Source organism: Alligator sinensis, unplaced genomic scaffold, assembly GCF_000455745.1.
Source record: "Alligator sinensis unplaced genomic scaffold, ASM45574v1 scaffold1282_1, whole genome shotgun sequence".
Taxonomy (NCBI): Eukaryota; Metazoa; Chordata; order Crocodylia; family Alligatoridae; genus Alligator; species Alligator sinensis.
This window is the reverse complement of record NW_005843239.1, coordinates 87,992-101,281: the sequence shown is the minus strand read 5'-3', so window position 1 is coordinate 101,281 and position 13,290 is coordinate 87,992. Positions and strand designations below refer to the sequence as shown.

At 55.0% G+C, this 13,290-nt stretch overlaps 1 protein-coding gene across 1 annotated transcript; it reads right to left on the bottom strand.

Moving 5' to 3' along the window:
• Positions 1 to 15: 15 nt before the first annotated feature.
• Positions 16 to 5,101, bottom strand: LOC102368664 (C-type lectin domain family 4 member M-like). The gene is made up of 9 exons (XM_025194543.1): positions 4,973 to 5,101; positions 4,803 to 4,901; positions 4,193 to 4,265; positions 3,958 to 3,977; positions 3,555 to 3,794; positions 3,069 to 3,217; positions 2,508 to 2,605; positions 1,938 to 2,106; positions 16 to 1,810 (listed from the first exon to the last, which is right to left on the bottom strand). The coding sequence occupies exons 1-8, from the start codon at positions 5,040 to 5,042 to the stop codon at positions 1,983 to 1,985; spliced, it is 873 nt and encodes a 290-aa protein (XP_025050328.1). The 5' UTR covers positions 5,043 to 5,101; the 3' UTR covers positions 16 to 1,810; positions 1,938 to 1,982.
• Positions 5,102 to 13,290: the final 8,189 nt, after the last annotated feature.

Genomic DNA, 13,290 nt, shown 5'->3' with positions numbered 1-13,290 from the left:
CACCCTTTCAGGCCACACAGTGCTTGTACACATGACAGGGGTTTTATTCTATGCCTCCTAGATTGGAATGGTGGGTTTTTAATTGAAACTCACCATTTCAATTTTTCCATCACATTATGGCATGGGGCTCAGAGGCAGTACCCAGCTCAATCCAATGGTTCCCTGAGTTAATGGCTGGAGGTCTGACAGCTGCAATCCAGATGTAGTTTAGTTTGCAACTATGCAAACTCATCCAAAGCCCCCACACATGTAATGTGTGATGCTAGTAAGCCACAGAAATGACATTTTTGTTATGTGTACATCATGACAACCGTGACGTGTACAAGTGCCAACAGTTAGTTGGTATTTGAGCAAGGGCCAAAAGGCAAGCCATAAAAGAGATAAGAAATCTGTCCTTCTGCTATCACAAAAAATATATATTTCAATTAATGAATATGATCTTGATTGCAGTAAAGATTATCAGATGATTGACAGACCAGGGTCAGACACCTAAAAATAAGGAGCCTTAGCTAAATTGACCCCTTGACACCTTTCTCAGGACCACTGAAATCTGCTTCCATCCAATTCCAAAACTCCCAGTGAAACAAAGACATTTAAATAAACCTATCAGAGATCAATTATTAGCATGTCAAATTAACCACCCATAAATATTGGACCTGGGGCAAGTGACAAATTGACGTTTCCTGAAGCTCAGAAGAAAAAAAACAAAACTCAATGAGAGTCCCCAGGAAGCAGAGAGACCTGGGTAGCAGACCTGCTCTTCCTGGTCCCAAGGTTGCATAAGAATTGTCTTCATTAGTACCAGTAAGTCCTTGCTATTGTGTATGCTAATGCAGCTATCGAGTAATGCCTGGAATGGTCTCATTAATCACTTAATCTCACTCCAAACCACAAGAGCAACCAAAAGGAAACAGTCACCCTCACCTCAATCCCCAGGAGATTACCAGAGCAGATACTAAGGAAAGCAGTTTGCAAGCACGTGGAGGAACAAACACTGGTCCCGAACAGCCAGCATAGGCTTACTGCAAACAAATCATGTTCAACAAAATTGATCTCTTGCTATGACAGAGTAACTGCAATGCAGGGGCAGACAAAGGGCTTGTCATGGGGGTCATGTCTCTGCACTTCAGCAAGGCTTTGGACTAAGTCCTGCATGACCTCCTTCTAAATCAACTGGAGATGCATAGACTGCACAAACCTACTATACAGTGGGAAGACAACTGGCTCCACATCCGCCAGTGAAAGAGTCAGTCATTCTGACTGGGCCCGTGTCCGGATGGCAGAAGACTTTGAGCAGAGCCCAAGAGGACCCTGGGGCTGCTTAACGTGTCCATTCATGCTCTGGACGCTGGCACAGAAAGCTTCTGGAGCAAGTTGCAGATGACACAATGCTGGGAAGGGCTGTGAACACACTGGAGGGTGCAAGCGCAGTGCAGATGCATCTCAAAAGACTGGAAACCTGGGCTGGAGCTGACAGGATGCAACTGAGTGTGGACAAGTGCACCGCACTGTCCTCAGGAGGAAGGATCATGAAGACAGGCACAGAGTGGACAAGTCACGGCTGGAGGCAGTGCTATGGAGAAGGACCTGGTCATCTTGGGAGATTCCAGACTCGAGAGGAGTCTGCAGTGTGCTGCAGATGCGTGAAGAAGCCCACCTGTGTCTGGGCTGTGGGACGGGCAGGATGAAGGTGTTGGAGGTGGCTGGGCAAGGGCATCCAGGCAGGGCCAGGCCAGGAGAGCAGGAAATGCTGAGTCCTGGAAACACTGAGGGAAGCGTGCAAGGTGCAGTCATGCTGGAGCAGCAGGAGCTGTAAGGCAAAGGGCAAGGTGACCTTGGGCTGCTGAGAGGCAGGGGACAGGGGAGGAGAAGGGCACAGGAGTCCCTGGGCAAAAGGGTGCAGCAAAGACGCCCAGCACTGGCACACGCTGTCGTACCGACATATCCTTCTATCTTCATACTCTGGGGATGGTCTCTGAAGTTCACATGGGGCAGCCATCCAGCTTCTCACATATCCAGCGGCATTTATCACCATACCAGCCTGTTCTCTCTATCCTGCCCCCTTTAATTGCTCCATAAGAACCATAACCTTGAAGTTTCTCACCTCTTCAAAGAAAGAGGCCAGGTAAGGACCCCAGACCATCCCAGCCCCTGCAAGTCCCCACCCATCTTACTGCAGCCACAGCTCAGGCCCCATTCCAGCCTGCCTGACCCATGCAGCGCCCTGCCTGGGTCTGACCCCACTCCCCCAGCCCATGGGGCCATTGAGCAGCCCCTTGATCATAGCCAGGCCACAGCAGGGCTGCCAGAGCCAAGCCCAGTCCATACAGGCAGCTCCTGGCACAGGCACAGCCTGGGATCAAGGCTCCTGGAAGCCTCCTCTGCCCACACTGCACAGATCCTGTCCTCCCACTGAGTGCAGCCCCTGCCCTGACCCCCCTCCCCACACAACAGCGTGACAGGAGCTGAATGGGGCTCCCATGCCAAGGAACCGGAGCGCAGCTCACTCTGGGTGCAGAGTCCCATCGATCCACCTCCAGCCGCGGCTGTCCCCATATTGCCGCAGACCAATCCAGTACGAGGTATCCACATTTGTGAGGAAGCTCTAGGGAGGGAGCAACCATTTGGAAACAGCCCCAGACCTGGCCCAGAGCTGGAGGACATGGGGCAGCTGGGGCCATGGGACCTCCCCATGGATGGGAAGCAGGAGGGGAACAAGGGAGCAGGGCTGTCAGTGCCAACAGCCCCCACAGCTCCCACAAGTCCCCCCCCCCGGGGTGGCTTCACACATTGAGGGCACCAGCATCAGCTCCAGCTGCTCCTGGCGCAGCCCCTTGCAGGTCCCACTGCAGCTGGGGACCAGAGGCAACAGAGATGAGCCAACATGACAGCCAGCACAGCACCAACCCCTCTGCAGAATTGCTTCTGCCCAGCCCCCTTGAAATGCCCCCAGGGAGCCTGTCCTGCCCTGCCCTGCCCCCAGCATCTCACCCCCAGGCAGGTTTTCTGATCCCCACCTCCACCAGGAACTGCCTTCCTGCTGCACCCCAGACCCCTTGGCCCCATACCGGCATTGTCGTGTGGTCCCAGTCCCGGGGGATGAGGAGTTGGGAGGACTGTCGTTCACACTCGCCTTTGCTTTGTTCCCAGGCCTTCTCCTCCTTGGAGATGAACAGGCACTTCCCACGATACAGCACCCAAGTCTCCGGGCAGCAGTCTGGGCACAGGAAGCCGCTGACACCTGCGCCCCTGCCAGAGCCAGTGCCAGAGCCACAGGCTGCTGCTGGGGGTGCTACGGAGCCCCAGGGGTGTGCATCCTCCCAGAAGCTGTCAGCCCTGCCCACAGCCCAGCCCTGGGAGGGTCACAATGGGAACCAGGCAGTGCCCAGGCCACGAGGAGAATGGAAGGTCCAAGGAAGCCAGGCCAGGATGCCAGGTTTCCCTCCCACAGCAATGCCCCTGCCCACTCCCCATGGGGAGGAGGAAGGGCTGTCCTGCCTCAACTGCAAGGTCTAGGGGTGCCCTGCTTCCCTCCCTGCCCTGCCCTCAGATACCTCTGACCTGGGAGGGCCGTGCGGTGGCCAGCACTCCCACAGCTGTGTTCAGCTGCTGCTGCAGGTCCTGGATCTTCCCCTGTGACAACAGCAGATCCGCTTTGGCTTCCTGCAGCTCCTCCTGGCTGCGGTTCCACTCCTGTCGTGCCTGCACCAGCTCCTCTCGGGCTGGCTGCAGTTGCTCCTGAGCCTGCACCAATGCCACATCTGCCAGTCCCAGCAGCTGCTCCTTCTGCCAGTCTGCAGGAGTGGGGCTGTCAGTGCCAGGGCAGGACCTGGCACCCCCAGCTTGGCACTGCAGCCATGCCTTGGTGCGTGGGTTGGCAGGAGCTTGGCAGGCACCTGCAGGCAGGTGGGCACTGGAGCCAGCTGCACACCAGGGTGCAAGCCAGGGCCCCTCTGCATGGCCCCATCCCAAGGGCACTGGGTCTCCACAGACAAGCACTGGTGCAGGTCACCCCTGGGGACTTCTCCATGGCTTGGGGACCTGTTCCCTCCCCCCAGCTCCCCTGCTTCTGTGTGGGTTCAAGCCCTTCCCCCCAGGCCCAGGCAGCCCAAGTGTCCCACACCACTACCCACATCCCTTGCCCCCCCCCCCCCCCCCGCCCCCCGTCCCCCCTGGGGGGGCCCCCATTCACATGGGGTGTGCCGGCAGGGCCAGGAAGCCTGCCAGCAGGCCCAGGGGCAGGGGCCACACACTCCGCCGGGGCTCTGCAAGAGATGAGGTACCGTGGGACCAGCACCCACAGCCCACACTGTCCCCGTGCCAAGCCCCTCCCACCCCAGCACTGCCAGCAAGTGGCTCTGCAAGGGCAGGGAGGGGCTGGGGAGGAACAAGATCCTCTCTCCAAACCCGCCCCAGCGCAGCCTCGGGCTGAGCCTGAGTGCAGGGGCAAGACCCTCTAGCCAGGACCCTGCGGGGCTGGTCCCAGCAGCAGCATCTGCACAGCCCCGTCCTCAGCACCAGCCTGAGCTGCAGCCCATTTTTAAGCCTCCCTCAGAGGCAATGGGAAAATCCCTTCCTGGTCCATGTGTCCTCCAGCAAAGCCCTAGAGCCTGATGCAGCCACACCCCCGCTCTGCCTTGTATCTTGGGCACAACAAGCAGAGTCCACCCCTCAGACCTCTCCCTACACAGCCAGAGCTGCCTGTCTGTGCTCCCCCATGAACTTCTCCCAGCACTGTTGATCTTCTCCCATGTGAGTGGGCTGCAAGCTCTGCTTCAGGCTCCTGCTGGCTTTGCACTCACCTCTGCACTGCTGGGTCCAGGACCCCGCCAGCCCCTCAGCCACCGTGCTCAGGTGGGGGTTCTCGTAGGTGCCGTCGGCCTTGCCTGGGGCTGCAGGGGCTGCAGACACAGGGGCTGGTCAGGGTGTGGGGCTGGGCCAGGTCTGCGTGGGGAGGGGAGCTGGATCCTACCTGCCTCCTCTGCCTGGTGGGTCGCAGCCCTTCCAGAGGGGACCTTGGAGAACTGTAGGGTCTCATACATGCCGGCGGTGAGGCACAGAGCTGCTCACGGTGCAGATGGCTCCTCCGTGCAGGACTGCTGGAGCAAGCACAGGAAGTGTTGGAGAATCAGTGAAAAGCAGAAGCAGTCTTGACCACAGGCGGGGGTGGCCAAAGTAGGCTGGATGAGGGTCCATGGCCCTGCCCTCCCTGGTACAGACATGCCTGGCGGGGGCTGGAAGGGAAGGTCAGGGTGCCAAGAGCATCTGGGAGGCCATGCTCAGTCACCCCAGGCCCGGGAAGCTGCTGGCAGGGCTGGGGCTTCCCTGGATATCAGGGTGAGCCCACAGCCCCTTGGGCAGCAAGACCTGAGCTCCAGAGCGCAGCTCTTCCTGCAACCCCTCTGCTGACTCCAGCCCCGGACCGCGCCAGTCGGCTCAGTCTGATGGGCTTTCTCCTCCCAGAGAGCAAGACCCAGCAGCAACAATCTGTGAAGCAGACAGCCAGCGTCACACCTTGGCTGGGCATGTACCTTGTCAGCAGCACACAGGCTGCAATGATGGGGTCTCCATGTCCATGTCAGGGCCCTCCATGCACAACCATCTTGTGTCCAAAAACTCCTTGCAGGCCCTACCCCTGCCCTGCCATCGAGAGCCATCTCAGCTGGGCTGGTGACAGAGGTAGCCAGGCCAGGCAGACCTTCCCTGGCATGGCTTGTGCCAGCCCCCATGCCAGAGAGAACAACTCCAGGAGCCAGTCCCAACCCAATAACACCCAGCACCAGCTTGTACCCCCTGTGCCTTGTCCCCAGGCCTGTGGGACCAAAGCATGCTGTGCTGCAGAGACCGTGTCCCCAGGGGCCAGGACTGTGTTCAAATATCTAGATCTTCCCTTCCCTCCACAGCTGGACACCATCAGCTGCTCGCTGCAGCCAGGCTTTCTAGCCCCTGGGAGCTCTTTCCCCAACCCGCACCAGTTTCTAAGCCCACTTTGGGAGTGTGGGAGAGCACAGGGCCCATCCCTTCTGCCAGTGTCTAGCCCCGCCAGCCATGGATGTTACCACATTTTTAGCTTCCTTTATGCAGTCCCCATGCTTCTCCTTCTGCTGGTCTAGTGTCTACATCCCCTTCCCCTGCCATGGGTCACTGGAGCCAAATCCTCTGGCCAGACATAGGGATCAGCACCATGCAGGATCTCAGAGTACTTTATAGCTCTTTTTGTAAGAGTCTCCTCCCAGCCTCAGAAGACTGTAAGCAGAGAAGAGCTGCCACGGACTGGGTCAGACCCCACGTCTTTCTTGCCCCATCTCCTTTCTCACACAGCAGCAGGGAGCAGAGGCTAGAAGGAGAGTGACCGTTTCTGAGCAGGGTTTTCCCCAGTTCCTTTCTCCCTTGTAGCCTCCAGCACTGAAGGTCTATGAAGCCCTGATTCAAAGGACATGCCCCTCACTCTCCTCCTCAATAGCAACTGGTGCACTTTTCCTCCAAGGACACGTCCAGTCCCCTGGTGAGTCTGGCTGCACTCTCAGCTCTCACCACATCTAGTGGCCATGAGTCCCACACATTAATGACCCAATGCGGGGGAAAGAACTTCCCTTTGTCAGTTTGAAAACTTCTACCTAGTTCTTGCCTGGGGACAGAGTCAGTAAAAAATCCCTAGTGACTTCCTCTTCCCCCTATAGTACATTGTGGTTGACCTGGTCTCTGTTGTCTTCAGGACTGAGACTGGGCCACCTCCGTCTGTGATCAAGGCCACTTCTGCTTCTCACTGATTCCCCGACATTTCCTGTGCTTGCTCCAGCAGTCCTGCAAAAAAGAGCCATCTGCACTGTGGGCAGCTCTGTGCCTCACCACCAGCATGCATGAGACCCCACAGGTCTCCAAGGTCCCCTCTGGATGGACCACGACCCACCAGGCAGAGGAGGCAGGTAGGATCCAGCTGGTACTGCTCCAGCCCACAGAAAGGGCCCTTTGGACCCTAAAGCTCTTCTGGCCTCTCTCCCAACCACAGACTTGGTTCACAATGAGAGATCGCCCCACCAGCCCCTTCCTAGACAGCATTGGATGGGTCTGTGTGAACTCAGGTCAACAGGACCTCAGGAACTGCACCCCAGGGCATGGAAGGGGTGGGCAAAGGGGACCTTGGAGCCCTTGGTAATGACACTGATAAAGTTGTGGGATACAAGTGGGGTCCAGAGGACAGGACAAGGGCAATGTGGAGCCCTTCTCTGGAAAAGACAAGAGGGGACCTGGGAATTATAGACCCATCACCCTCACCTTGATCACCAGGAAGTTAGAGGTGCAGATGCTAAGGAAGGCCATGTGCAAGCATGTGGAGGAAGAAAGGCTGGTTCCCAGCAGCCAGCGTGGGTTTACTATGAACAAATTGTGTCCAACAAGCTTGATCTCCTGCTATGACAGAGTAAGTGCAGGGGTGGATGAAGGGCCTGCTGTGGGTGTCGTGTGTCTTCACTTCAGCAAGGCTTTGGACAAGGTCCTGCATGGCCTCCACATAAATCAAGGGGAGAAGCGTGGTCTGCACAAAGCTACTACAGGGTGGGCAGACAACTGGCTCCTTCACCGCCAGCAAAGGGGTCAGTAGTACTGACCAGGTCTATGTCAGGCTGGCAGAAGGCTTTGAACAGAGCCACACAGGGGTCTGTCCTGGGCCTGGGGCTGCTCATCATGTCCATTCACATCTGGACACTGGCACAGAAAGCTTCAGGAGTAAGTTATGGATGACACGATGCTGGGAAGGGCTGTGAACACCCTGGAGGATGCAAGCACAGTGCAGATTTCATAGATTTCATAGACATCAGGGCTGGAAGGGACCTCAGAAGATCATCGAGTCCAGCCCCCTGCCCAACAGGCAGGAAGTCAGCTGGGGTCATAAGATCCCAGCAAGATGAGCATTCAGTTTGCTCTTGAAGGTGTTCAATGAAGGCGCTTGAACCACCTCCGGTGGCAGGCTGTTCCAGACCTTGGGGGCTTGGACAGTAAAGAAATTCTTCCTTATGTCCAGCCGGAAACGATCTTGTAGTAGTTTATGACCATTCGACCTCGTCATCCCTTGGGGCGCTCTGGTGAACAAACGTTCCCCCAGATGCTGGTGGTCACCCCTGATAAACTTGTAGGTGGCCACCAGATCACCCCTGAGCCTGCGCTTTTCCAGGCTAAAGAGCCCCAGGGCTCTCAGCCTGTCATCGTAGGGTCTGCTTCCCTGACCCCTGATCATGCGCGTGGCTCTTCTCTGCACTCTCTCAAGCTTCTCCACATCCTTTTTGAATTGTGGAGCCCAAAACTGGACGCAGTACTCCAGCTGCGGCCTCACTAAGGCCGAGTACAAGGGGAGAATGATCTCCCGGGATTTGCTTGAGATCTTCCATAGTGCTAGCCAACATAGCACTGCCGAGCCTATAAGGATGCTGCGGGTTTTTTTCCCCAAGGTGGAGCACCTTGCATTTATTGGCGTTGAACACCATCAGATTCTCGTCCGCCCACTTGCTGAGCCTGTCCAGGTCAGCCTGGATAACCTGCCTGTCTTCTGGTGTGGATGCTTTGCCCCAAAGGTTGGTGTCATCGGCGAACTTGGCCAGTTCTGATCGCTTCTGACTCCAGTGTCCACATCATTAATGAAGATGTTGAACAGTATGGGTCCAAGGACAGAGCCTTGGGGGACCCCACTGGTCACAGGACACCACGATGAGTGACTTCCATCGATTACTACCCTCTGGGTCCGACCCCGGAGCCAATTTTCCAGCCAGTGGATCGTGGAGGACCCAAGGCGACAATTGGCCAGTTTCTCCAAGAGGCGATCATGGGACACCAGATCGAAGGCTTTTTTGAAGTCAAGATATATGACATCAATCTCTTCTCCCTTGTCCAGGTGATAGGTCACCTGGTCGCAGAAGGAAATGAGATTGGTCAAGCAAGACCTACCCGCAACAAACCCGCATCTCAGTGAGCTAGAAAGCTGGGCTGGATCCCCCCCACTGAAGCCAGGGCCCGGTGGTGGCAGAGACAGGCTAAAGTAGTGGCCAGTGTGGAACCACCTCCTCCGTGCTTTGGCTCTGTCCAGCCCCAGGGAAATGTCCCCAGGGAAGACTACCCCACTCCACCCTGCCCTGCCCTACCCCCAGCATCTCACTCCCAGACAGACTGCTAATGTCCACCTCCATCAATCACTGCCTTCCTGCTGTCCCCCAGGCCCAGTCATGTGGCCCTAGTATCAAAAGGCAAGGAGCCAGGAGGATTCCTGTTTATACGCTTCTTTGCTTCCCCCCCGCCAGGCTTTCTCCTCCTTGGAGAGGAACAGGCACTTCCCGCGGTACAGCACCCAGGTCTCTCCAGGCTGCAGTCTGGACACAGGCAGCAGCTCACCCCCGCACCTGTCAGGTACCAGGGCCACAAGCTGGTGCTGGGGTGCTAGGGAGCTCCAAAAACATGGCCCTTCCAGGAGCCTTGAACTCTGCCCACAGCCCAGCCTTGGTGTGGACACGGAGGGATTCAGGCAGTGCCCAAGCCATGGGGCAGCAGGGGAAGGAGGGGATGGAGGGTCCAGGTGAGCCAGGCCATTAACTGAGGTTCCCTCCCTCAGCAATGCCCCCAAAACCCCCTCATGAGACCTAGGCCCAGCAGTCACTGGAGGGGAAGGGCTGTCTTGCCCAAACTGCCAGCCCTGGGGGTGTCCCGCTCCCCACCCTGCCCCGCTCCGGGGTACCTGTGTCCTTGGAGGTTTGTATGCTGGCCAGGGCCATCTTAGATGTGTTTCACTACTGCTGTAGGTCCTGTGCTTGCTTTTGCATGTGCACAAGCATGTGCACAGATGACCCCCTGCGGCAAGTAACCCCTGGGCACATCTCCAGGGTCACTATGGCTCTTCTTTGGCTCAGGGACCTGCCCCCTCACCCATCTGCCCTTCCCCTGGAGGTGGGGGGGGGGGCGGATCACACCTCTGCCCAGGCAGCCCCTCTGTGCCCCATGCTACCTGCACCCATGCCCATCTCCCCCACCCCCTGCTCCCTGCCATGCAGCTGGGCCCTACTCACAGCAGACTCCCAGGGTCAGGGTCAGGGTCAGGGTCATGGCCAGCAGGGCCAAGCAGGCTGCCAGCAGGCCCAGGGGCAGGGGCTGCCTGCTCCGTGATGACTCTGCAAGAGATGAGGCGCAGTGCAAACATTCCCACTCCCTCGGCCTTTGCTGCCCCAATGCCCAAGCAAAGGGCCTGAGAAGAGGGGCAGCATAGGGGCAAGACCCTCTAGCGAGGACCCTGAGGAGCTGGTCCCAAGCAGAAGCATTGGCACAGCCCATCCCCAGCCCCGACCTGGGCTTCTCTGAAGGCGACAGCATCGTGCACAGGAAGCTGCTGTCTACTGTTGGGACTCACAGGCGTCAGGCCAAATTTTGGTATTTGTGCTTAGCTGAAGCTGGGAGCTTAGGTTGGACTCTGGTTGAGACTTGCACATGTTGAAAAGGAGAAGATGAAAAAATATGTTCCTGGCTTCAAAGAAACTGGGAAGTTAGCTAATAAAATTGAATAAATATAGCCTGGGGGAAAAGGAACAGTCAGAGGAAAACTTACTCACATGTAAGAATGAAAGATTACCACAGGATAGAAAATTCCAGTTAATGGTAACCAGAAGGGAGAGGGCCTGGGCAGGAGAAGGGGCATCCTGCAGATCAACACCTGGATGCACAGCTGAGGTCACCAGCAGTGATTTGGCTTCTTTGACCATAGGATGATGTTCCAAAAAGAAGGAATTCTGGGAAGAGATGGGATCCATCTGACAAAGAGAGGGAACAGCATCTTCACAGACAGGCTCACTAACCTAGTGGGGAGGGCTTTAAACTAGGGTCATGGGGGTGGAGATCAAAGCCCTGAGGTCAGTGGGGAAGTGGAGCACGTGGGGGAAGAGCAAGCAGGAGGGGGCAACAGGGGAGGTGTTATCATACTTCCTGAGAAAGAAGGGCAATCAGCTAGTCACCTCAGGTGCCTGCACACAAATACACAAAGCCTGGGAAACAAGCAGGAAGAGCAGAAAGTCCTTGCACACTCATTACCTCTGATATGACTGGAATAACAGAGGCTTGGTGGGAACTTGCATGACTGGGGCACGGTCATGGACGGGCACCAGCTGCTCATGAAGGACAGGCAGGGGAGAAAAGGGGGAGGGGATGTGATGTGTGTAAAAGGGCAGTATGATTGCTCGGAGCTCCAGTATGAAACTGGAGACAGGCCTGTTGAGAGTCTCTGGGTTAGGATCAGAGAAGAGAGCAACAAGGGCGATGTGTGGTGGCTGTCTGCCATAGACCACCAGGCCAGAAGGAAGTGGTGGGTGAGGCTTTCTTCAAACAGCTTGCAGAAGTTTCCTGGTCATTGGCCCTGGTTTTCATGGGGGACTTCAATTACCCTGACTTCTGCTAGGAGGGCAACACAGCAGTGCGCAGGCAATTCAGGATGTTTTTGGAGAGTGTTGAGGACAACTGCTTGGTGCAAGTGCTGGAGCAGTTAACTAGGGGCCATGCTCTTCTTGACCTGCTGCTCAAAAACAGGGAAGACTTGTTGGGGGATGTAGTAGTGGATGGCAGCTGGGCAACAGTGACCATGAGATGATTGAGTTCAGGATCCTGAGGAAAGGAAGGATGGATTTTAAGCAGGCTCCTATGTGTCAGGCACGTGACTGTATGAAATGTCTACCTTTGATTAATTATTATAGTAAACTAGCAAATTGCTCATCAAGAATGATGGATTGTTGGGGGAGGGGCAGGCAGGGACAGAGGCCCCGCTCCATCCCTGCCGTCATGGCGGTGCTCCACTGTGACGCTGCCACCGCCTTCTCTCCGAAACACTCTCGGAGCACTTGTTTCAGACAACCAATCAGAGTGTGAATAAAGTGTTACAGACAGACAGACTAAAGCTTTTATAATATTAGGATTTTTTTTTCAATTGACTCATGTTTATGTGCAGGAAGAGACATTCTCCATATGGACTTTGATAGGTGTCTCCTCCTGATTTACTTTTGTTTTGCCTCAGTGCTTCCCTTGATCTTCCAAGAACAACTCTTCAGGAACTTCGTTTTTTTTTTCCCTGGATTTTAATCACCTTATTGATATGTTCTGACTCAGTAGATATTGATAAGCTCCTCTTACTTCACAAGGTAATACAATCAAAATTGAGACTTTCTGAGTGATAACCAATAATGCATGGTTTAATTCACATGATGTTCCTCTTAATTATTGCTTGAGTTTCTATCTTGATTTACACAACAACAAGAATGCTTTATCAGTCAACAACACCACTTTATCAGTCTCTGGTCCTTTCTGATTGGCATTCCCCACACCTGATACCCTATTTCTGGTGGAGTGGCCACACCAGAGGGGAGAGAAGGCAGACTAGGAAAGCAGGCTAACTCCACTAACCTAGCCTGAAGCCCCAGCTATGTAAATACCGGGAATGGGGTGGATGGATGGCCGGACCGGAGGATGTTTTCACTGGCATTCTCCAGCAGTAGATAATACAGTGTGGGGAAGGACGAAGCAGCCACAAGCCACTCAACATGAAAGAATGTTGCTTCTTCTGACTAATTGATTTAGGACCTTATCAAGTAAGGGGGAAGAACCCCAAGCTGTACATATAGCATTAAACTGCTGTGAAAGGCAAAGACATTGCATAGCTGCAGTTAGTTGTTGTTTTTTTTTTCCTTTGAGTTAAGTTGTTCCTACCCCTGAGGCTGTGCCCAGACAAGGATGATCCCCCAGCCCTCAGGGAGAGGAAACTATACCAATGATATAGAAAAGGAAAGTGCATAGTGTCCTGGGATTTGAGGATTGCCAAATGCATACCTGAACTGTGCTGTTGTAGCAAGAAACCTTTTTGCCTGCCCCACACCACCACGCCCCGCCCCTCAAATGTGAAGCTCCTCCATATGGCAAAAGCCCCTTTTGCAGTAGTTGCCCCATTTTGGGGATGCTTTCTCTTTTCTAGCTTTTCTTCCTTCCTCTCTCTTTTTCTTTTATTATATTATTATTATTTTTATATAAGGTGTACTTGTAGTGAAAATAGAGCTTGGATATGCTTTTACAAATGTACTTTAAGTTTAAAAATAAGTTCATAGATTTATAGATTCATAGATGTTAGGGTCGGAAGGAACCTCAATAGATCATCGAGTCCAACCCCCTGCATAGGCAGGAAAGAGTTCTGGTTTCAGATTACTCCAGCCAGATGCCTATCTAACCTCCTGTCAAAGACCCCCAGGGTAGGGGAGAGCACCACCTCCCTTGGGAGCCCGTTCC

Bases quoted from the DNA above. Each gene is read 5' to 3' on its own strand.
- LOC102368664 (XM_025194543.1), bottom strand. From the start codon at position 5,042: ATGTATGAGACCCTACAGTTCTCCAAGGTCCCCTCTGGAAGGGCTGCG. The intron at 4,902-4,972 runs GTAGGATCCAGC...CTGTGTCTGCAG, and splicing joins CCACCAGGCAGAGGAGGCAG to CCCCTGCAGCCCCAGGCAAG. The intron at 3,978-4,192 runs GTGAATGGGGGC...GTGGAGACCCAG, and splicing joins GCCCTGCCGGCACACCCCAT to TGCCCTTGGGATGGGGCCAT.